Below are 25,498 nucleotides of genomic sequence, written 5' to 3'. Positions count from 1 at the left end.
CATAAAAGATAGGTAGGAAAGTAATTTGTGAAGAGGACATAACGAGGCTACAAAAAAGATGTGGATAGGTTAAGTGAGTGGGCAAAGATCTGGCAAATGGAGTATAATGTGGGAAAATGTAAAATTGTCCATTTTGACAGGAAGAATAAAAGAAGCATGTTATCTAACTGGTGAGGGATTGCAGAGCTCTAAGATGCAGAGAGATCTGGGTGCCTTAATGCATGAATCGCAAAAGGCTAGAATGCAGGTACAGCAAGTAATTAGGAAAGCTGACAAAATGTTATCACTTATGAAGGGAATTGAATACTAAAATAGGGAGGTTATACTTCAGTTATACAGAGCACCAGTAAGACACATCTGTATTGCCCATGTCATTTAAGGAAGGATGTAGATGCATTGGAAGCAGTTTAGAGAAGGTTTACCAGACTAATACCTGGAATGGGTGGAGAATCTAGAACTAGGGGCCACTATTTAAAAATAAGGGGTCGTCCATTTAAGACAGATGAGGTGAAATTTTTTTGTGAGGGTTGTGAATCTTTAGAACTCTCTTCGTGAAAAGGCAGTGGAAGCAGAGTCTTTGAATATTTTTAAGGCAGAGGTGGATAGATTCTAGATAAGCAAGGGGGTGACAGGTTATCGGGGGTAGGTGGGATGCAGATTTGAGGTTACTATCAGATCAGTCATTAGATCTTACTAAATGGCAGAGCAGGCTCGAAGGACCAGGTGGCCTACTCCTGCTTCTTGTTCATATGTCACATATGTCATTTTACCAAATGAAGCAAGACCTGGACAATTTCCAGGCTTAGGCTGACAAGTGGCAAGTAACATACACACCAGATAAGTGCCAGGCAATAACCATCTCCAACAAGAGAGAATCTAACCATTGCCCCTTGACATTCAGTGGTATTATCATCGCTGAATCCCCCACTGTCAACATCCTGGGGTTATCATCGACCAGAAACTGAACTGGACTAGCCATGTAAATACTGTGGCTACAAAAACAGTCAGAGGCTAGGAATTCTGCAGTGAATAACTCACCTCCTGACTCCCCAAAGCCTGTCCAACATTTACAAGGCACAAGTCAGGGGTCTGATAGAATACTTTCCACTTGCCTGGATGAGTGCAGCTCCCACGACACTCAAGAAGCTTGACACCATCCAGGACAAAGCAGCCCCCTTGATTGGCACCCCTTGCGCCACAAATATTCGCTCCCTCCGCTGCCAACACACAGGAGCAGCAGTGTGTACCATCTACGAGATGCACTGCAGGAATTCATCAAGGCTCCTTAGACAGCACCTTCCAAACCCATGACCACTATCGTCTGGAAGGACAAGGGCAGCAGACACATGAGAACATCACCACCTGGAAGTTCCCCTCGAAGCCACTCTGACTCCTTGGGAAGATGGTTGGCTCAGTGGGCTGGACAGCTGGCATGGGTTAGATTGGTGCCAACAGCACAGCATTTGATCCCTGTTCCAGCTGGGGTTTATTTGGGACCTGCCTCCTTGCCCTACCTGCGGTGGAGATTACGATGTTGTGGATCAGACTTGTCTTTGGGCAGAGAACTCAAGATTATAGGCAAATGTTCAGTGACCTCCTAGCTGGGCTTATTTTTGTTGCTATGGTGAACTATCCTTTGCTGTATGGTGTTTTAAGAGCACTTTTCCTTCAAATGTGTTAGAGCTGATTTAGTATCAGGCTTTTGTTTGTCATGAATTTTCATTGCACTGAGAACGTGGAAGCCGATTTGTCTGCAGATGATTTTAAAAAAAAGAGGGACCAAGGATAGATCCTTGGGAACTCCAGAGATAACAGTAGATGTGGTGAAAACGAAGCTGTTGCTGAAAATGTTCTGACTACAATAGATATCTAAAAGTTGAATCAAGCAAGTGAAGTCCCACTAATAAGTGGAAAAGCATGGTGTGGACCACTATGTCAAAAGCTGTAGACGGTGGAGGATGTTTTTTCATTCATTAAATGGGGGCATCGCTGGCTAGGCCAGCATTTATTGCCTATCCCTCATTGCCCTTGAGAACTGAGTGGCTTGTAAAGCCATTTAAGAGTTAACCACATTACTGTGGGTCCGGAGTTACATGTAGGCCAGATCAGGTAAGAACGGCAGATTTCCTTCCCTAAAGGATGTCAGTGAACCAGATGTATTTTTACGACAGTCGACAATGGTTTCATGGTCATCATTACGCTTTTAATTCCAGCTTTTTTTATTATTGAATTCGAACTTTACCATCTATCAAGGTGGGATTCGAACCCAGATCCCCAGAGCATTACCCCGGATCTCTGGATTACTAAACCAGTGACAATATCACCGTGCCCTCCCCCTATGGATGATGCACTATGGTCGCAGATACATAGAATGTGATTTGGTTAGGGCCATTTTGGTGTTGGTGGAAACCTGTTTGGACATTCAAGTTGGGAGTTATTGATAAATGGCCAGAGAGTTCTTTAAAACACTACTCCAGTGACCTACTTGTTCCTGGTTTCTCTTGAAGAAAATGAGAATGTAAAGTTAATTTTCAATTGTTCTGTGGATAAAAGAACTGAAGATAGTGCTGGGGTTGCAATATTTCAGTTTATTGTATGGGAAGATGTCATAACAAGAAACTGGTTTCTTGGAATTAATAGTTTTATTTTATTGGTACTATAGACATGACACCAAAAGGTAGGTACCTACTTCCTTATTTGTTTGATTCTTTAGCGTATAATAGTGAGAATGAGGTAAGATCCCAACACCTGATAAATAACTAACTCTTTTGCTCTTTGTTTTCTAGATCATGTCTCCATTGGTGGGCTTGGGGACAGTTTCTATGAATATTTGATCAAAGCCTGGCTTATGTCTGACAAGACTGATGAGGAAGCCAAAACTATGTATTATGAGGCTTTACAGGTACAAAAATCCACAAGTGTTTAAAATATTGCAGTAGATCTCAACCATGTTTTGTCTTAAAATGATGACAATTTGAAGCTGGACAAGGGCAGTTAGTTCATGTAATTACTTCAACATGGATATTTCCTTTTCCCATCACCAGTTGATTCCTTAAATTATGGAAGGCTTCCCTGGGCTAAAAAAGGCAGCACTATTATTATTAAGAGACAAATGGAGTGAAACTGAAAAAGTTAAATATTGTTGAATGAAGATAAAGCAATATGGCCTGAACATTGCTTTAAGCGCTGTGGGTGAGGCTGTGGCAATGGTGCTCGTAAGGCTATTTATTTGCCCCACATGCACCCCCCCCCCCCCCGAAAACCTCCTACTCTGAAGTCGATTGCAGCAGTTTGATTTGAGGGAGACTAAGAGCAGAGTTAGTTCCTAATGCTTCCAGACCATGGTTTTTATAAGTCCGGCTTCAAGCAAAAAGAGGTGGTAATGCCAAACCTACACGAATGAAGACGAGTCATACTGACTCTAAACATTAACTCTCTTTCTCTCTCCACAGATGCTGCCAGACCTCCTGAGTTTTTGCAGCATTTTGTTTTTACTACACAAATCATTGACTGTTAAAATAGACAATATTCTTGGGTACCCTACTTTGAAGTTTGGGAAGGCCATGGAGTGGGTATAAGAGATTTACTAAAATGACATGAAAGATGAGGCATTAGTCATGGAGACAACTGGGAATCTTACACTAGAACTGAGGATGAAATTACAATCACTGAAAACAATGAGACTCTTCTAACTCCAACTCCTCTCCCCAGTAGTTTGACCTGGTAGGGAAACCACAATGGCTTCCCCATTCAGGTCCATGATAATGTTATGGGGGAGAATGTAGGGGTATAGTAAGAACTTATTGAAAGGGAATGAATTACTTAAAATTTCCAAGCAGCCGATGCTACCAAGCACATTGGCAGTTAAAGGTTACCAGATGAACCTTGCACAGCCTTAGGGTCTGCAAACAACAGAAAGGCCTTGGGAGCTGGACTGGAGTCAGAGGATGGCAATAACATCTAAGATTAAGTGTGCTCTTCAACAGAGAGAGGAAGAACAGATGGTCCTAGTTTAGGTAGGTGGGAAGGTCTCTGCCTGGGTGAAAACAAATAGGGACATACGGTGCATGTACTTGTTACCAGAGATGTCTGATTAATACTATATGTTGACGAGATTGGAATCTGGAAACTGTTCTTGTACGTAACCAATAATGTATAAATATACTGAACACTTGTAATTTAGCATTTTCAAGCTGCATTGCAATTGCTCGAATAAATGATCGTGACCTGTACCTGTGACTCCTGTGGTCCGTTTGTCAAAGTGACCACAACAATAAAAATAGCAATAGTGCCTGATGTCATCAGAACTTAATCTACATATGTAAAGAAGGATCCCACTGGCTGACAAGTGCTCTTCTTGCAGGCTCAGAAAAAAAACCTTCACAGAATCACAGAATTGTTACCGTGTAGAAGGAGGCCATTTGGCCCATCTTTTTCTGCACTGGCTCTCTGAGCATTTTAACTTAGTGCCAATTTCTATTTAAATCATCATCCAATGCCCTCTTGAATGCCTCAAATGAACCTGCCTCCACCACACATCCAGGCAGTGCATTCCAAACCCTAACCACTCACTGTGTGAAAAGGTTTTTCTCACCCCACATTTGCTTCTTTTGTAAAACACTTTAAAACTGTGCCCTCAGGTTCTCGATCCGTTTAAGAGTGGGAACAGTTTCTCCCTATCTACTCTATCCAAACCCCTCTTGATTTTGAAAACTTCTATCAAGTCTGCTCTCAGCCTTCTCCTTTCCAAGGAAAACAGTCTCAACTTCTGCAGTCTTTCTTCATAGCTGAAGTGTCTCATCCCTGGAACCATTCTCGTAAACCTCTTCCGCATTCTCTTCAGTGCTTTCACATCCTTCCTATAGTGTGGTGCCTAGAACTGTACACAATACTCCAGCTAAGGTCTAACCAGTGTCTTATATAAGTTAATAAACCTCCCTGCTCTTGTACTCTATGCTGCTATTAATGAAGCCTAGAATACTGTATGCTTTAGAAACAGCTCTCTCTACAGGTCCTGCCATCTTTAGTCACTTATGTACATATACATCCAGGTCTCTCTGCTCCTGCATATCCTTTAGAATAGTATCCTTCATTTTATACTGTCTCCCCATGTTCTTTGTACCAAAGTGTATCACCTCATACTTCTCCTCAATGAACTTCATCTGCACCTATCTGCCAACCCAACAATGTGTCAATGTCCTTTTGAAGTTCTGCACCGTTGTCCTCAAGTTTACAATTCTCCCAAGTTTTGTGAACTCCGCAAACTTTGAAATTGTCCCCTGCACACCAAGATCTAGATCATTTATATGCATCAGGAAAAGCAAGGATCCCAGTACCGATCCCTGGGGAACTCCACTACAAACCTCCTTCCAGCCCAAAAAATATCCATTAACTATTACCGTTTCCTATCCCTCAGCCAATTTTGTGTCCACATTGCTACTGTCCCTTTTATTCCACGACCTATAACTTTCCTCAAGTCTGTTATATGGCACTATATTGAATGTTTTTGGAAGTCCATATACACCACATCAATGGCCTTGCCCTCATCAACCATTTTTGTTAGCTCTTCAAAAAACTCCAAGTTAATTAGACATGATTTTCCTTTAACAAATCTATGCTGAGTCGTCTGAATCAATCCACATTTTTCCATGTGACTATTAATTCTATCCCAAATAATTTTTCTAGAAGTTTCCCCACCACCGAAATTAAACTGACTGATCTGTAATTGCAGGGCAGATCTTTAGAAGCTTTTTTGAACAAGGGCGTAATGTTTGCAATTCTCCAGTCCTCTGGCGCCTCCCCCAAATCCATGGAACAATGAAAGATTATTGCCAGTGTCCTTGCAGTTTCCACTCTCACTTCCTTCAATATTCTTGGATGTGTCTCATCAGGTACGGTGCCTTATCAACTTTAAGTACCGACAGCTTATCCAATACCTTCTCATCAATTTTAAACCCTTCTAGCGACTGAGTTTCCTCCACTGTCACCATGGCCTGGGCAGCATCTGCCTCGTAGGTAGACAGATGCAAAGTACTCATTTAACACCTCAGCCGTGCCTCTTTTCTCTGTGTAAATTCCCTCTTTGGTCTCTAATCGGCCCTACTCCTCTTTACTATTGATGTGCCTAAAGAGTACTTTGGGATTTCCTTTTATGCTAGCTGCCAGTCTTTTTCATAATCCCTCTTTGCTTCTCATATTTGCTTTTTCACATCCCTTCCGAACCTTCTGTATTCAGCTTGGCTCTCAATTGTATTTGCAACCTAACATCTGTCGTAAGCACATATTTTCTTCTTTAACTTAATTTCTATCACCTTTGTCATCCAGGGAGCTCTGGATTTGTTTGTCCTACCCTTCTCTTTTGAGGGAACATACTTTGACTGTACCCAAACTATCTCCTCTTTGAAGGTAGCCCATTGTTCAGCTACTGTTCCCGCCAACATTTGGCTCCAGTCTATCTGGCCCAGCTCCATTCTTGCCCCATTGAAGTGCGCTCTCTGCCAGTTGATTATTCTTACTCTGGATTGACCAATGTCATTTTCCACCATCATCCTAAACCTTATGATGTAATGATCACTGCCCCCTAAATGTTACCCCCACTGTCAATTGATCCACATGGCCTACCTCATCCCCAAGAGCCAGGTCTAGCAGGAGGCCTCCTTACTTATTGAACTGGACACAAACTGCTGTAGGAAATTCTTCTGAACACAATCAAAGAACACTTGTCCCTCACTGCCCTTTACACTACCACTATTCCAGTCTATATATAAGCAATTAAAGTCCTCCATTATAACTACTCTATGATGTTTACACCTTTCTGTGTTTCCTTGCAAATTTGTTCCTCTATATCCTTCCCACTACCTATATCCTTCCCACTAGCTGGTGGTCTGTATATTACACCAGGCAATGTAATTGCACCCTTCTTATTCCTCAGCTCTAGCCAAATCGATTCTGTCCTTGAATCCTCTGACACATCCGCTTTCTACAGTTCTGCAATACTCTTCTTAAGCAAAAATGTCACCCCTCCGTTTTTCCCCTTTCTATCTTTTCTGAACGCCTTGTAACCAGGAATATTTAATACCCAAATCTGTCCTTCCTTAAGCCCGGTCTTTGTTATCGCCACATCATAATCCCACAAGGCAATCTGTGCCCATAACTTCCCAATTCATGTACATGCAGAGTAACCCTGAGTTAGACTTCATTACTTGCTCCCTTACTCCAACTCCATCTATTAACTTACTATTCCCTATTTTAGTGTTATCTGCCTCTCCCAGCATTCCATGCACTCTGGTATTACTTTCTAATATTCTCTCCTGGTTCCCACACCCCAGCTGAGTTAGTTTAAACCCTCCCTTAGTTATTTTAAACCTTGTGGGAAGAGAATGAGTTTGCACAGTGTTCTGTACCATTCACGACTCAGATACTGAAGCAGTCTGTGTCCATAAGCAGCAAGACCTGGACAACATTCAGGCTTGGGCTGAAGTGTGACATGAACGCTTGAATGCCAGACAATGACCATCTCAAACAAGAGAGAAGAATCTAACCAACTCTCTCACTCCTAGGAGTTACCGTTGACCAGAAACGTAACTGCATCAGCCATACAAATACTGTGGCTACAAGAGCGAGCCAAATGCTGAGAAATCTGCAGTAAGTAACTCACCCCTGACTCTCCAAAGCCTGTCCACTCCAGAGCATGAGTCAGGACTGTGTTGGAATATTCTCCACTTGCTTGGATGAGTCCAGCTCCAACAACACTTAAAAGCTCAACACCATCCAGGACAAAGTAGCCCACTTGATTGTGACCCCATCCACCACCTTAAACATTCACTCCTTCCGCCACCAATGCACAGTAGCAGCAGTATGTGCCATATACAAGATGCACTGCAGCAACTCACCAAGCACCTTCCAAACCTATCACCTGTACCACCTAGAAGGACAGGGGCAGCAGACACATGAGAACACCGTCACCTCCAAGTTGCCCTCTAAGCCACACAGCACTCTGACTTGGAACTATATTGCTGTTCTTTCACTGCTGCTGGGTCAATATCCTGGAACTTCCTTCGCAACAGCACTGTGAGTATACCTGCAACACATGGACTGTAGCGGTTCAATTCAACAACTTGCCACCAATTTCTTAAGGGATATGCAGGATGAGCAACAAATGCAGGCCTTGTCAGCAATGCTCACATCCCATGAAAGAATAAAAAATGCTCAATTTTGAATGTATCTATTAGTTCTCTTTGTTCCAAAGAGAACAGTGTCAGGATTGCAACATAGGTAAAGTCTTCCATTCCTGATAATCATCCTCTTAAACCTTCTTAGGCCTTTCCAAAGCCTTGACACCCTTCTTAAAAATTGGTGCCCAGAATTGTACACAGTGTTGCAGCTGAGCTTAACTAGTCATTTGTAAAGGTTTACCATGCCTTTGAGATGTATGTACAAAGACCCCCAAATCAGTCTGAATACCAATATTAAGTCTCTTACCTTTTAAAAAAAATGTTGCTTTACCATTCCTCTGACCAAAGTGGATAATTTCACACCTCCCCACATTATACTCCATCTGCTACCTTCCTCTCCACTCCCCCCCCCCCCCCCCCCCCCCCCCCCCCCCCCGCTCCATCCCCAAATCGCTTAACTGCCCTATATTTCCTTTGCCTCATTATGTCATCCTCACAAATTTCCAATGTACCTCAGCAGCAACAATGTTCAATCTTCCAGCACCTTAAACATGGTTGAACTTCCCAAGGCATTTCAAGAGGCGTTAGCAAACAATTTGATAAATAAACATTAGGGCAGATGACCAAACACTTGTTCAAAGCAGTAGGTTTTAAAGGAGTGTTTTAAAAAGAGGCAAAGAGGTTTAAGGAAGGGAATTTCAGAGCTTAGGTCCTTGGCAGCTGAAGGCATGGCCACCAATGGTGAAGCACTTAAAATCAGAGATGCTCAACAGGCCAGAATTGTAAGCTCACAGATATCAGCAGGTTATAGGGCCAAATGAGGTTATAGAGATAGAGGGGCGAGACCATGGAGGAATTTCAAAATAATTGTTTTGTCTAAATTTAGGATTCTAGTTTTGGATTTAACTACATCACATTCAACCATAATGTGAAATGCTATTACCTTATGATCACTCTTCCCAGGAGGGTACTTTGCTACAAGATTATTAATTAACCCTTTTTCTTACACAAATCTAGATCTAAAATAGCCAGTTCTCATGCTGGTTACTTAACATATTATTTCAGGAAACTCCCTCAAGTTCTTTCCGTGAACTTCCAAGCTACTTTTGCCAATTTGGTTTGTCCAGTTCACATGAAGATTAAAGTCCTCCTAGATTATTGCATTACCTTTGTTTCCTGCTGCATACTGTGTCCAGCGCTATGATTAACTTTAGGAGGCTAAAAACTCTTCCTACCAGTGTTTTCTGCCCATTGTTATTTCTCAGTTTCATCCATACTCTGTATCCTGATTTTCTGAGTTTAGATCCTTTCTGACTACTGCTTTTCCATATCCTTTATCAGGACTACTCTACCTCCTTTTTCATTTTGCCTGTCTTTTTTGAAATTCATGTATCTTGGAATAAAAACAGAAAATGCCAGAAATATGCAGCTCAGGAAACATCTGTTGAGAGAGAAACAGTTAACATTTCACATGAATGAGCTATCAGAAGAGTATTTAATTTTCAACCTTGGTCATCCTGCAACCACATCTCAGTAATAGCTACAGGGTCAAACCTATTTATCTCTATTTGTGCTGTTAGTTCATCTCTTGCTACAAATGCTTTCTGTATCCAGTAACAGCACCTTTAAAACTTTTTACTATTTTCTCCCTGATGTAACCTTAGACATTAAAGCTCTTAATATTATTTAATTCTTTAATCCCTTCCTAACACAATCTGCTTAATTTTATCCAGCTCACTAACCTGCTGTATAGCTTTGACTTGACTGTTAAAGACAAAAGAAACCTCTCACAAGAAATAGGAACCGGAGAAGGCCATATGGCTCATCAAGCCTGCTCTGCCATTCAATACAACCATGGCTGCTCTTGGGCTTCAACTCCACTTTCCCGCTCACTCCCCATAGCCCTTGATTCCCCAAGAGACCAAAAATCTGTCTGACTCAGCCTTAAATATATTCAATGATGGAGCATCCACAGTCCTCAGGGGTAGAGAATTCCAAAGATTCACAGCCTTTTGAGTGAAGTAATTTAGCCTCATCTCAGGCTTCTTCTTTCTCTGCAATCTCTGGTTACAGTCTGTGCTACAGCTCTGTTTGTACTCTAGCAGAAACCTACTTTTATACAGTTTGAGACACACCCAGTTTACAACTGTCCAGTCAACTTACAGCTCATTGTGATTACTTGTATTCAGGGAATCAGTTACAGCTGATACGGCTAGCTGATACGGTTAACTGCTAACCTGACTAGCACTATTACCTACTAACCATTAGCTAACTTTCAGTTTTTAAAGTTCTAAATGTTAAAATTAAATTTCCATTTGACCTACTCACCAGAGAACTCTCTCCAAATTCTCAGCTTCCCCCTCTTTACGATCTCCATTCATTTTACAACCATGATTATATACTGCTGCATTTATATGCTCTATAATAACCTCCTACTTTTATACACCTTTTGAGCCATACTTAAGTTGCAACTGCCTCCAGCTCACAGTACTTACCTCCAGTTCAGACCATTAAAACTAAATATCCACCTGGCCTAATTACCAGAGTCTCACTGTCACCAAATGTGTATCTTCCCGCTCTTTTTATTATCCTTTCTGTTCAGACTGCGATCCATGGTAATGCTTTGTGCTACAGCTCTCCCTTTTTTGAATAAGCTGTAATATTTTCAGAGCTTCAATCCTCTGACAACATGTCCATATCCAAAGAAAATTGAAACATTATGGTCAAAGCTTCAGCTATCTCCACCCTTGCTTCCCTCAGCAACCTAGGATGCATCCCATCTATACTGGGTTACTTACTAACTGAGTGATGCCAACCTATTTAGCACCATATGTTGCCTTTTGGTTTATATTGGACCTCCCTAGCAATACATTTTAATAGTCTATTTGCTTTTGTTAAAGCCTCTGAGCACTTATCCGCTAGAAACTCAGGCATTGTAACACCCAGGTCTTTTTCCCACTCAACAGACTAAATGGTGTACACATGTTTGACATTAGCCCTACCTACATCTGTAATGTGAATTTATCAGTATTAAATATGAATATAGCTAAAAAGAGAGACAAGTTGCCAAAGTCTTTCATGTTGCACTCATCAGGACAAACTCAAGAATGCCAAATTTCAAACTATCACAACAGGTTATATCACAGGAGAAAGGGGGTGCCGATTGGTCTCCAAGTCGACTAGCCACGGTGTTGCCATGGCAAAAACAATGGGGAAACAATAGGCTCCCCATGCTTCCTGGTAATTCAAAAATAATAAGTGTCATCTGAGATGGGTGGCACACTCATCACATCTAGACCTTATTTTAATCTTTAATTACAAGGAATCTAAAATGAAGATAATCTGTCTTAATCTTTCCTCTCAGCAGGATGGGCTGGATTTTACAGGGGACCATGGTCCCCGCCCCCATCCCCCAGCTAAAATGTCAGGGGGGAGCCCATGATCCCAGTGGCTGGCCCACAGCACTGGGAATAGCATTAATTGCTTTAAGGCGAGACTCCTGCCCTTATCTCGGTAGGAAGTCCCAATTAGAGAGCTGCTAGACAATTGGATGTCCCACTGCTCTATATATGCAGCAGTGCCAGACAGGAGTGGTGGCCACTGCTTGGACAATGGGCAGCTCCACCCCAAGGAGCCCAGGTGAGTCCAGGGTCAGGAGTCTGAGCAAGGGGGGCGGTGGAGAGTAGGATTCAAGAGGTTCTGGGATCGGTTAAATGGAGGATGAACTTGGGAAGGTGGGGGTGCTTCAGATGGGTCTGGGGGATCCACAAAGGAGGCTTCCTGCCCTACCCACCACCACCACCACACACACACACCCACCCCCCCCACCGATCCAACAGCAGCCCGCATAGTGTGAGCCTCCCCCAGCATTACTGGCGAGGGTAGGATTAATTGGCTACTTAAGGGCCTCAATAGGCCCAAGGGTGGACGGGCTGCCTGCCACTTCTCGAGCCCACCAAAAAATTTGAGACAGATTGGGGGTGGTGGGTAAGTGATGGAAAGGGAACCCACTGGATTTTACATGTCCCTGTGCATTCAAACCCAGCAATGGGGAGAGTAAAATCCAGCCCTGTACTTCCCCAGATGTCGAAATATATCTTTCATTCTCCTTTTGCGCAACCTGGGGTCAGTATCATGAGAGGTGTGGATCTCATGTTCTCAACAAGAGTCAGGGGACTGAAGTGGCCTTTGTATCATGGCAGTTTGGTCCTGAAAGGGAATCACTAATAGCTGTATCTCTGGACTTCATACCCAAGCAACCTAATGTCATCTTTTAACTGTTGCTGGTGTATTTTTTGAGGGAGAGCAGTGGAAGTTTTATATGTGCTACTGTTATGAGAAACAGCAGCCATAGCCGAGTTGCTCCAGCTGTTACTATTGTATTGGACCCTGGACCTGTATACCCACTGCTCAGCCAGTCTATTGGCCTTGCGGCAAATATCAGATCCTTTGAGCGTTAAGAGACATCATCTCTCATTCCAGTGTCTGAAAGCCAATATGTAGGGTTCTTTCTCATCAGTCCCCCACTGCCATCAGGAGTCTGTGTTTCCATGGTGTCAGCCACCAATTTTCCCCATCCTGTTTCTGAGGTGGAGGAGGCTGTCACAGATTCACTGAAGCTGCTATCTTCTCTGCTGATTCCAGTTTAAAAAAAAAGTTCACATATATGCTATAGCAGAGATAACTGTTAATTGCCACACAGTCCCAATAACTGACCTCAGAACTTGCATGTATGAATTTTTTAACATGGATACTCATGAGTTTTGGGCTTCATGACTTTAAAGACATGGGGAACCCTCTCCTTTGCCTCTGCTGGGAAGATAGTACATACCTATCTGTTCATCATCTGTGAATCACTTGGTGCTACATGATTCACATAATCTAATTCATCTGCCACATGCCGGTTAACATTATATGAGCTGGTGCATGATTTAGCAAATCACTGATGCCAAGGCTGCATTGAGCAAGTTAGGCACCGGGCGATGTGGGGTAGGATCTTGTTCTATGTGGCCTGTTTTCATCATTTATTCTTCAACATCATCCTCGTTGCTATCATCGTAAGGAGAAAGTTTCTTCCTTGCTGCTTCTCATCATCATCCTCCTAATCGTCATTATTCTCTGCCCCCAGTTGCTGTAATGAATTTTCAAGAAAGGACAGGATAAGCTAAGAATGGGTGAGCAATACTCCCTTGGGATTAAGGAAGTAGAGAAGGGTATGAAAGCTTCGATCATGTGCTGTTTCAGAGTGATGCCATGGTGACTGTCTGTGTCTGCATCCACTAACCTGCACTGTTCTGCTGATCTCTCCATCCCCCACTACTTGAGCAGTGTGTCTTCCCATTGGCTTTATGGCAAGGCCATAGAGGGTGAGCTTTCTGATCATTGAATGATATAACACTGATCATTCTGCTCATCATGTTGGTCCCAGCTCTTTGAAAGAGCTATCCAATTTTATTTTATTCTTTCATGGGATGTGGGCATTGCTGGCTAGGCCAGCATTTTATTGCCCATCCCTAATTGCCCTTGAGAAGGTGGTGGTGAGCTGCTGCCTTGAACCACTGCAGTCGATGCACAATTCGTCCCATTCCCCTGCCTTTTCCCCATATTCCTGCAATTTTTAATTTTCAAGTATTTATCCAATTCCCTTCTGAAAGTTATTATTGAATCTGTTTCCACCACCCTTTCAGACAGTATATTCCAGATTATAATAACGCACAAAAATTTTTTCCCTTATGTTACCTGATTCCTTAGCCAGTTAATTTAAAGCTGTCCTCTCATTATTAACCCCTCCACCAGTGGAAGCAGTTTCTTGTTCTGTCAAAACTTTTCATGATTTTGAACACCTCCATTAAATCTCTTAACTTTCTGTACTGTAAAAAGAACAGCCCCATCCTTTCTCGTCTCTTCACATAACTGAAGTACTGCATCTTCTCTGCACATGCTCTAAGGCTCTCACATCCTAAAGTGTGGCACCCAGAGTAACACACGTCTCCTGTTGGGGCCCTAACCAGTAATTTATTGAAGTTTATCATGACTCCTTTGCTTTTGGACTCTGCCTCAGTTTATCAAGCCTGTGATCCCATATGTCTTTTTAACAGCCTTCTCAACTTGTCCTGCCACTTTTCAAAAATTTGTGTATGTACATATTCCAATCTCTCTGTTCCTGCAACCCTTTAAAATTGTACCATTTAGTATTGCCTCTCCTTATTTTTCCTACCAAAATGCACCACTTCACACTTCTCTGCTTTAAATTGCATATGTCATGCAACTAACTTGTCTATGTCCTCCTGAAGTAGCTTATTAATGGCGTTACAGTTTACCATGGTCTCGTTATTCCACCCCACCGCCCAGGCCCAGATCATAAAAATAAGAACAATGGTTCAAACTCTGACTGTTATAGGGTACCACTGGTTGCATCTCTGTAGTCAATGAAGTGTCCACTCATCAATGTACTACTTTCCATCCTGTAACCAACTTCCTACTTATGTTTCTGCATTTCCTTTAATACCATGTGCCTTCGTTTTATCAACAATTCTCCTGTGTAGTACCTTATCAAGCACCTATTGAAAATCCATATAAATAATACCCACTGGATTTCCTTTATCCTTACATTCTGTTAATTTCTTCTAAGAACATTATTTAATTTGTCAGACACTACTTACCTTTTACAAATCCATGCTGGCTGTCCCTAATTAGCCTATATCTTTTTTGGTGAGTATTAGTTTTATCATGTGTTATAGCTTCCAGAAGCTTACACCAATTTTTTGCATTACAATTTTGCTATTTGTAATATTCAGCTGTTAATTTCCTCACAGCAGCTGTATAAAATGTTGCATGTCTATTTTGTGCTGGAATATAGTACTAATGGACTTTTATTTGTTCCAAGAAAATATTTGGAGTTTAACAATCATTTGGTAATCTAGTTCAGCAACTTAACAAATGACCATTGCAATTTCAACTAACATCAGAATTAGTAAAGGAATATTACATAATGCCACATAAACTAAAATGTGCTGTTCTTTCTGTGCCCCCACAGGCAATAGAGGCAAATCTAGTGCGAAAATCTGCCAGTGGTTTGACCTATATTGCAGAATGGAGGGGAGGGATACTAGACCATAAAATGGGGCATCTGACATGTTTTTCGGGAGGGATGTTAGCCATGGGAGCTGATGATGCACCGACAGATCTGTCTAAACACTACATGGAATTGGCAGCAGAAATCACCATCACCTGCCATGAATCATACAGACGTTCAGGTGAGAGATCTATTTTGCACTGTGATTTTGAGAAATATATCAACAGATGTATTAATATTTAACAACTTTAGATGTCAAATAGTGATTGAAGGAATTTCTTACAAATCCATCAATGCAATTATAGAGAATCCTTTTGTGTGCTTCTAATGATCACATTTGTCATATTGCACTGTGCAATTTTGATGCAAAAATAAATTATTGCGCATAGCATAGCAACACAAACGTGTAAATTGCTGTATGTGTGCAATCACAGAATAGTAATGCAATATAATTTAATTTTTGATAGAAACCTATTTTCTCATTTTTCAATTCTGCCTTTCTAGAAGTACATTAAATTGTCTCTTAACCCATTTATAAAACATAGAATTATGTAAAGTCTACAACACACCAAAAGGTCATTTGGCTCAGCTGTTCTCTGCTGGTGTTTGGGTTCCACACAAACCACCTCACATTCTAAATATTTCATCTCACCCTATCCCCATATACTTCTATTAATTTCCATCTCATGCATCTATCAACCCTCTCCTTAAAAATGTCAATGCTATCTGCTTTAGTCACTCCACGTGGTATCAATTTCCACAATCTCTCCATTCTGTAATGAAGTTCCTCTTAAACTCTTAGTTTGATCTATTATGATGCTTCATTCTGAACTCATTCACACATGGAAACAATCTCTTCACATCCACCCTACTGAATTGCTTAATAACATTAATGACGTTTATCAGGTCACCTCCAAATCTTTTCACTCAAGAGTGTTCCAGACTGTTCAATGTTCCTGATCGTTTCCTCCATTCAATCCTGGTAATACCCTTGTAGATCTTTTCTGCACTTTCTTTCTTTAGTAGGGAGAACTACACACAGTACTCAAAATGTAACCTAACCAAGATTCAATGGCAATTTAGCATACCTCCCTACTTTTGTATTCAGTGCCTTTAGAAACAAAACCCCAGGACTCGTTTGCACTCTTAATGGCCTTATCAACTTGTGATACTTCCTTTAGCGATTTATGTATCTTCATTCCCAGATCTATTTGCACCCCTGTTCTGTTTAGTTTCCTACCTTCCAAGGACTAAATGCCTCCTGATTCACCCTACTAAATAAACCTCATCACACTGTTCTATATAGAATGTTAGTTGCTATTTATCTACCTACTCTGCTAGAGTACATTTTCCTGTATTTTGATGTAGTCTTCTGGATTATTACTTACACTTCCCGCACCGCCTCCAACCCCAGCCCGCCCCAGTTTGGTGGCATTTGCAAATCTCAGCACTTGAGAAGGTATTGGTGAGCTGCCTTCGTGCGGTGTAGGTGCACCCACGATGGTGTTAGGGAGGAGTTCAAGGTTTTTGACCCAGTAACAGTGAAGGAACAGCAACCTTGTTCCAAGTCAGGGTGATGAGTGATTTGGAGGGGAGTTTGCAGGTGGTGGTGTTCCCACACGTCTGCTGCCTTTGTCCTTCTAGGTGGTGTAGGTCATGGGTTTCGAAGGTGCTATCAAAGGAGGCTTGGCACGCTTTTGTAGTGCATCTTGCATACGGTAGACCCTGCTGTCACTGCATTAGTGGTAGAGAGAGTGAATGTTTAAGGTGATGGGTGGCCTGCCAATCAAGTGGGCTGTTTTGACCTGAATTGTCAAGCTTCTTCAGTGTTGTCGGAGTTGCACTCATCCAAGCATGAGGAGAGGTTTCCATCATTTTTCAACAACGGAAAGTCCAGCACGTTAGTGCAAAAGATAAAGCTGAAGCATTTGCAACAATCTTCAGCCAGAAGTGCCGAGTGGACGATCCATCTCTGCCTCCTTCGGAGGTCCCCTGCATCTCCGATGCCAATCTTTAGCTAATTTGATTCACTCCACACGATGTCAAGAAACGGCTGAAGGCACTGGATACTGCAAAGGCTATGGTCCCTGACAATATTCTGGCAATAGTACTGAAGACTTGTGCTCCAGAACTTGCCGTGCTTCGAGCCAAGCTGTTCCAGTACAGCTACAAGATTGGCATCTACCTGGCAATGTGGAAAATTGTCCAGGTATGTTCTGTACACAAAAAGCAGGACAATCCAACCCAGGCTTTGAATGTTTGTGGATGGGGTGCTAATCAAGCAGGTTGCTTTGTCCTGGATGGTGTCAAGCTTCTTGAGTGTTGTCAGAGCTGCACTCATCCAGGCAAGCGGAAAGTATTCCATCATACTCCTGACTTGTGCCTTGTAGATGGCGGACAGAGTTCAGGGATTCAGGAGATGAATTACTTACCTCAGAATTCCCAGCCTCTGACTTGCTCTTATAGCCACAGTATTTATGACTGTTCCAGTTCAGATTCTGATCAATGGTAACCCACTGGATGTTGATCGTCTGAAATTCTGCACAGGTAGTACCATTGAATGTTATGGGGAGATGGTTAGATTCTCTCTTGTTGAAGATGGTCATTGCCTGGTACTGGTGTGGTATGGTTGTTACTTGCCACTTAATAGCCCAAGCCTGAATGTTGTCCAGGTCTTTCTGCATGTGGGCAAGATGCTTCAGTATCTAAGGAGTTGCAAATGACACAACACTAGTGATCAATGAACCTCCCCATTTCTGATCTTATGATGAAGAGAAGGTCATTGATGAAGTAGTTCAAGATTGTAGGATACTACGCTGAGGAACTCCTGCAGCGATGTCCTGGGGCTGAGATGTTTGGCCTCCAGCAACCAAACCATCTGCCTTTGTGCTAGGCATGACTCCAACCAGTGGAGAGTTTGTCCCCTGATTCCCATTGACTTCAGTTTTGTTACGGCTTCTTGAGGCTGCATTTGGTCAAGTGCTTTCAAGGGTAGTGACATTCAGCTCAACTTTTGAGTTCAGTTGTTTAGTCCATGTTTGGACCAAGGCTGTAATGATGTCTGGAACTGAATGGCCCTGCAGAACCCAAACTGAGCCTCTGAGCAGGTTATTGCTGTGTAAGTGCTGCTTAATAACATCTTCAATGACGCTTTTCATCACTTTGTTGGTAATCGAGAGAGGACTGAGATGGGTGGTAATTGGACAGGTTAGATTTGCCCTGCATTTTGTGGACAGGACATAGCTGGGCAATTTTCCACATTGTTAGGTAAGTTCCCAATGTTGTAGCTACACTTGAACAGCATGGCAAGGGATGCAGCTAGTTCTGAAGCATGGATCCCTGCATGGCACTTAACCTGAAGTCTGAGAAACTTCTTTCCCTCCTGTTTCCTGCTTTCCAGTCATCTTTCAATCCCCTGCCTTACAAAATTGCTAGTTTTTTACCCCATTTTATTACCTAAAGATGGGTGAACCAGGGTCCAGTTTTTAGTCCATTGTTTTTAGAGGTTGGAAATTGAAGGGGAACATGCAAAATGTGCACCCACCTGAGTGTCACCATGCAGCAAGATAATGTAAAAAAAAAATTAGGTATTATTTTGGTGAAAGATGTGAATGTGCGAAGATTTAAATCCTTCTTGAGGAAATGTTACCTGAATATGATTTTTCATGAGATGCACAGAACAATCTATAAGGTTATGTGTTGACTTGGCCTGAATGAGAAGCGCATATGGAACTTGCAACATCTTGCAAGAAACAGTCTTTGGGCTATTCACAAAGTGCGTAATACAGTTAGATGTTGTTTTCTTGTCATAGTTCTTCAAATGCGCTGCCCTTTTCTCCATCTGTTCCCAGGTTTCACTGCTCGTATGGATAATTAAACACAACATAGCCCTGGTGTGATAGTGCCCTGAAGTGTCTAATTTGGGAAATATGGTTGCCGCCTCTCCACAAAGCTGATTTCCACTACTCATCACTAAAATGTGGGCCACTTATTCACTTGCCCATAGAATCGTTCTTGCGCCCAACATTAGAATTGCTTTCACTTGGTTATTTCCAGTATTTCCCTCCACCCTCGATCTTGCCTAAGGCTTATAGATAATTGAACTTGATTTTAAAATTTGATAAGAGTTGAAATAAATATTTCTCCCCATATGTAGACACTTATCTTTAAGTATCATCCTTTTAATTTGGAATTGAAGGCCAGAAGTTCTGCTTCCTCTGTGAGACTGCTTTCTGCATTTGAGGATGCAACCAAAACCATGTTTAATTATTCATAATAGTTGATGCAGAAATTTCAGGGCAGCCAGTGCACTATTCAATAACAGTTTGTGCAGGCAGTACTGCAATAAAACCTACATTACACCAGAAGCAGAATTTCAGACCCTTCTCCATTCACTAGCAATGCAGAAAAGACAGAAGTGATTCATTTTATGTTCATTTTAAAGAGGCATTATTTGAATACTGTAATCTTTTTGAATGTATAACTCCCTATTTTTAGCAACTAAGCTTGGTCCTGAAGCATTTCGTTTTGATGGTGGTGCTGATGCTGTTGCTACAAGAATGAATGACAAATATTACATCTTGCGGCCTGAAGTGGTTGAAACCTACATGCACATGTGGCGATTTACCCATGACCCCAGGTATAGAGAATGGGGCTGGGAGGCAGTACAGGTACGTGAAGACTGTTCGCTTTTTTATGGCATATGTGACCTTGGAGACATTTTTAATTGTTTAATCAGAAGCGCTATCATTTTAGGTAACTGCCTCTTTTGAGTCCACTGTTATCCACCCAATCAGAGCCAGAGTACCAATTGTTTCTTTTCCCACTCCCTCTCTGTCACCATGGGAGTTCTCCAGGGATCTACCCTCAGTCCCCTTGTCTTCATCTACATACTGGCCCTTGGCAGCTATTACAAATTAAGGTGTGGCATAGATATCTCCTTGTGTTCAGTGGTGTCAGCTACTTCCTTACATGGATGTGAGGTCTTAGCTTCATGTGAGTCAACTCGCACGATCCTACATGTCAGGCAGCATAATTCTTGTGAACTTGAATCTGAACCAGATGATGCCAAGTTTGATACAAAGTATAAGCTGCTTTATTTCACAATAAAGTGCACATGCAAAGCAATAGTTATAGTCACCTTCACTTTGTTTCATCAATACAACTTTTCTGCATGAATGACTGAAAAATATTTTACTTGAGTGGGCCATCTTGTCTAACTTAGCACTAATTTTTTTAACTCTTCTCTCCTGTACTTTCCTTCTCACAGCTTTTTGGCGTCTGACTCTCCATGTGACCTTTGTTTACTTTATCCTTGTCTCCACAGGAAATTGGGGCTTATTTCCTGACTCCTTTCTGTCTGCGGGGTTTGGCCACAAGAACTGTTTATCAAAACTGCTATTGCACTCCTCACTGTGAAACTAGTTTCATGGAAAGCTGAAAAAATATGACATTTTTTACCTCCCACCCAAAGTGGAATTGTTTGGAGTCCCAGGATAAGTTAATGCCTTTCCTACATTTTCCAATCATCCTGGGTAACAGTATCAATGTCTGGCTTCATAATGCATTTGGCAAATACCTGCAGAGTGTGATCTTTTTAAATCTGCACAAATTCACTTTCTTTTAAAACTCTTTTTAAACTGTACTTTTCTTTTGCAAATCATTTCTTTGGAAATAGTAAAAATATCCTGAAACGTAACAGATGATTTCATCAGGTCAGTTTCCATATGTTCTCTGATGACACCCAGGCCTTTGTCATCTTCATCTTTCTCGATCCCTCCACACCATGCTTGGATGAGCTAGAATTTTCTCCCGCTATATGGTGGAAAGATCAAAGCCATTGTCTTTGGCCTGCATCATAACCTCTGGACCCTCAACACCAACTCCATTCCCCTAACTAGCCACACCTCTCCAGTTATTGCCATATGTCTCCTTATATATAAACTCTCCTGCCTATATTCACAGCTATTCCCTCAACCTTGCCATCTCCCATTGCTTCGTGTGGTTGCAATCATTGGCAAGATTAGCATTGACCACTTGGTCATATCCCTAACCATCCAAATTCCCTTAACTTCCATAATTCTCACTTCCTTGTATCTGCCCCTGCAGCAAGTATCCTCCAAGTTACTCAGCCACTCTCTCAAACTCCAAGCTGCTTAGCATTGGCCCTCTATTCATCACAGTGTATTCGCAGTTGTTAATTTGCTCAACTACTCCCAAACTTCCACTGTTGATGCTCTATTGAAGCAAAAACTTCATGGCCTGTCATCCTTGTTGCCTCTACATGACCCCATCTTTATTCCCTGAACTTCAAGAGGCAAAACTTGAGCATACTTGGCACGCAGCTACTCAACCATCTATTGCCAGATCTGGCCAGACCACCTTGAGCTCTACTGAGCCTCTTTCTCCTGACTCACTGTATACTAGGATAATCCTAGGGGGTAAAGATTACCCCAGGCTTTTCTACAATCAACTGCATCCTACGACCCCTGCTCCTTGCCTCTTGCACCTCACCTCTAACAACAAGTGCAAGGAGCTCATAGTTTCTATCTTGGAGACAAAGTAATCTATCAGTTGAGCTATCTTTGCTGCTACTCCCTCTTCCCATTGTTCACTAAACCAAACCTCCCCTAATTCCAATTCCTGAACCCTCATCTCTCTCTAGTAGGACTACTGTAAACTCATCTCATCTGTGAGACTGACAAATTGGTCCTCCAATTTAATTCCCACTAAAAACCTGATCATTCAACCTCCCTTCTAGGTCCCCATTTTAGCTGATGATATAAATAATACCCTCTCCTCCACCATCATCACTCTCCATCCTCAAAAATCCTACCTTTGACCTCTGTGGCCTTACTATTGTCCCAATCCCAACCAATTCTTCCCAGAATGTGTTGTCACCTTTTTTCTGGAAGTTCCATCAATCTCCTGCCAGAGTTAAGAAAGGAGAAAAAAAAGACTTGCATTTATATGGGAGACTAGTGGGAATCCCATATTATATGTCACTAGTGGAATTTCAGTATCTGCAATTTAAATCAGTACACTTAGTCCCATAACTATGTAATCTGTCTAATGCAACAGCTTGTATTTATATAGTGCCTTTAATGTAATAAAACATCCTAAGGCACTTCACGGCAGCAATATGAAACAAAAATATGACATTGAGTCACATAAGAAGATGTTGCTCAGATGGCCAAAAACTTGGTTAATAAGGTAGTTTTTAAGAAGTCTTGAGAAGGAAAGTGAGGTGAAGAGACAGAGAAGCATAGGGAGGGAATTCAAGATCTTGGGGCCTAAACAATTGAAGGCATGGCCACCAATGGAGGGATTAAATTTGAGGATGTGCCAGAGGCCATACTTCAATGAGCACAAATATTTCAGAGTTGTGGAGCTTGAGGAGATTACAGAAATGGGGTGTGGGGGGGAGGGGTGGTGATGACAGGAAGAGATTTGAAAACACGCATAGAATTTTAAAATCAAGACATTGCTTGACCAGGAGCCAATGTAGGTCAGCGAGTACAAGTGAATGGGACTCATATGAGTTAGGACATGGGAAGCAGTGTTTTGGATGATCTCAAATTCATGGAGGTGTAGAATGAGAGAGACCAGTCAAGAGTACATTGGAGTAGTCAAGTCTAAAGGTAACAAAGGCATGAATGAGAGTTTGAGCAGCAGATGAGTTGAGGCAGGGATGAAGTTGGGTGATACTATGGAAATGGTGGCTCAAATATGTGATTGTAAGCTCATCTCGGGATCAGTTATACTTGCAAGGTTCTGAATAGTCTGCTTTAGTTTTTTTTAAAAATTCATTCATGGGATGTGGACGTCGCTGACTCGGCCAGCATTTAATGTCCATCCCTAATTGCCCTTGAGAAGATGATGGTGAGCTCCCTTCTTGAACTGCCGCAGTCCATGTGGTGTAGATATACCCACAGTGTTGTTAGACAGGAGTTCTAGGATTTTGACCCAGTAGTAGTGAAGGAATGGCGATATATTTCCAAGTCAGGATTGTGAGTGATTTGGAGGGGAACTTGCAGGTGGTGGTGTTTCCATATGTCTGCTGTCCTTGTCCTTCTAGATGGTAGTGGTTGTGGGTTTGGAAGGTCTGTCTAAGGAGCCCTGGTGAAATTCCTGCAGTGCATCTTGTAGATGGTACACACTGTGCGTCAGTGTTGGAGAGACTGAATGTTTGTGGATGGGGTGCCAATCCAGCTGGCTGCTTTGTCCTGGATGGGGTCAAGCTTCTTGCACTCATCCAGGCAAGTGGAGAGTATTCCATCACACTCCTGACTTACGCCTTTTAGATGGTGGACAGGTTCTTGGGAGACAGGAGGCGAGTTACTTGCCGCAGGATTCCTAGCCGCTGTCCTGCTCTTGTAGCCACAGTATTTATATGGCTAGTCCAGCTCAGTTTCTGGTCAATGGTAACCCCCGGGATAAAGATTGTGGGGGATTCAGCGATGGTAATGCCATTGAATGTCAAGTGGCAATGGTTAGATTCTCTCTTGTTAGAGATGGTCATTGCCTGGCACTTGTGTGGCGCGAATGTTACTTGCCACTTGTCAGCCCAAGCTTGGATATTGTCCAGGTCTTGCTGCATTTGGACACGGACTGTTTCAGTCTCTAAGGAGTCGTAAATGGTGCTGAATCTTTTGCAATCATCAGCGAATATCTCTACTTCTGACCTTATGATGGAAGGAAGGTCATTGATGAAGCAGCTGAAGATGGTTGGGCCTGGGGCATTACCCTGAGAAACTCCTGCAGTGATATCCTGAAACTGTGATGATTGACCTCCAACGACCACAACCATCTTCCTTTGTCCTAGGTATGACTCCAACCAATGGAGAGTTTTCCCCTTAATTTCCATTGACCCAGTTTTGTTAGGGCTGCTTGATGCCACACTCTGTCAAATGCTGTTTTGATCTCAAGGGCATTCACTCACACCTCACCTCTAGAGCTCAGCTCTTTTGTCCATGTTTGAAGTAAGGCTGCAGTGAGGTCACAAGCTGGGTGACCCTGCCGGAATCCAAACTGGGCGTCAGTGAGCAGGTTATTGCTAACTTAAGTGCCACTTGATAGCGCTGTTGATGACCCCTTCCATCACTTTATTAGTAATCAAGAGGAGACTAATAGGGTGTTAGTTGGATTTGTCCTGCTTTTTGAGTACAGGACATATCTGGGCAATTTTCCACATTGCCAAGTAGGTGCCAGTGTTGTAGCTGTACTGGAACAGCTTGTCTTGGAGTGTGGCAAATTCTGTAGCACAAGTCTTCAGTACTATTGCCAGAATATTGTCAGGGCCAATAGCCTTTGCAGTACCCAGTGCCTTCAGCTGTTTTTGATACCATGTGGAGTGAATTGAATTGGCTGAAGACAGGCATCTGTGATGCTGGGAATCTCCAGAGGAGTCTTAGGCAGTTGCCAGGGACAGGATGAAGTCAGTAGCTAGGGAATGGAGTTTGGATCTGTAACAAGTGAGACTTCAGTCAGCAGAGCGGGGTTGTAACAAGTGAGACTTCAGTCAGCAGAGCGGGGTTGTAACAAGTGAGACTTCAGTGAGCAGAGCAGGATTGTAAAGAGCAAGACTTCACTGAGCAGAGCGGGATTGGAAAGAGTGAGACTTCAGTGAGCAGATCAGTGCTTAATTTTAAGGGAATAGTCTTTTGATTAAAAACAAATAAAAAGTATGGCTAGGGAGTTCAGTCCCATGTGTTGTACGGCCTGCAGCATGTGGGAATTCTTAGACACTCCTTGCAGCCTGGACGACCTCATGTGCAGGAAGTGCCACCGGCTTGACCAGCTTGAGAATAGGAATAGGAGGAAAGGGAGGATGAGTGTATGGCTGAAGAGATGGTGCAGGAGGGAGGGCTTCAGTTTCCTAGATCACTGGGTCTGTTTCTTGCGAAGGTGGGGCCTGTACAAGTTGGACGGATTGCACCTGAACTGGAACGGGACTAACATCCCGAGGTTTGCTCGTGCTGTAGATGGGGGGGGGTTAAACTAATTTGACAGGTGCATGGGATACAGAATGGAGGTACAGCAGGGGGTGATGCACAGCCAAATACAGAAGAGAAGCTAAGTCATTCTGGAAGGTGGAGCAAATATAGATCTGTTAAGGCACAGGGGAATAATACAAGGCTGGATTGCATCTATTTTAATGCAAGGAGTCTTACAAGTAAGGCAGATGAATTGAGGGTGTTGATTAACACATGGGAATAGATATTGTTGCTATCACAGACATGGTTGAAGG

General features: G+C 42.4%; 1 protein-coding gene across 1 annotated transcript in view; it reads left to right on the top strand.

The window, feature by feature from the left end:
• LOC121291459 (mannosyl-oligosaccharide 1,2-alpha-mannosidase IA-like) overlaps positions 1-25,498 on the top strand; it is a 145,403-nt gene that overhangs the window by 106,083 nt on the left and 13,822 nt on the right. The window contains exons 8-10 of the mRNA XM_041212665.1: positions 2,787-2,902; positions 15,211-15,430; positions 19,747-19,919. Of these exons, the coding sequence (XP_041068599.1) occupies positions 2,787-2,902; positions 15,211-15,430; positions 19,747-19,919 (509 nt within the window). The remainder of the gene's footprint in view (positions 1-2,786; positions 2,903-15,210; positions 15,431-19,746; positions 19,920-25,498) is intronic.

This window comes from Carcharodon carcharias, chromosome 19, assembly GCF_017639515.1.
Source record: "Carcharodon carcharias isolate sCarCar2 chromosome 19, sCarCar2.pri, whole genome shotgun sequence".
Taxonomy (NCBI): Eukaryota; Metazoa; Chordata; class Chondrichthyes; order Lamniformes; family Lamnidae; genus Carcharodon; species Carcharodon carcharias.
This window is presented reverse-complemented; position numbering and strand designations above follow the sequence as displayed.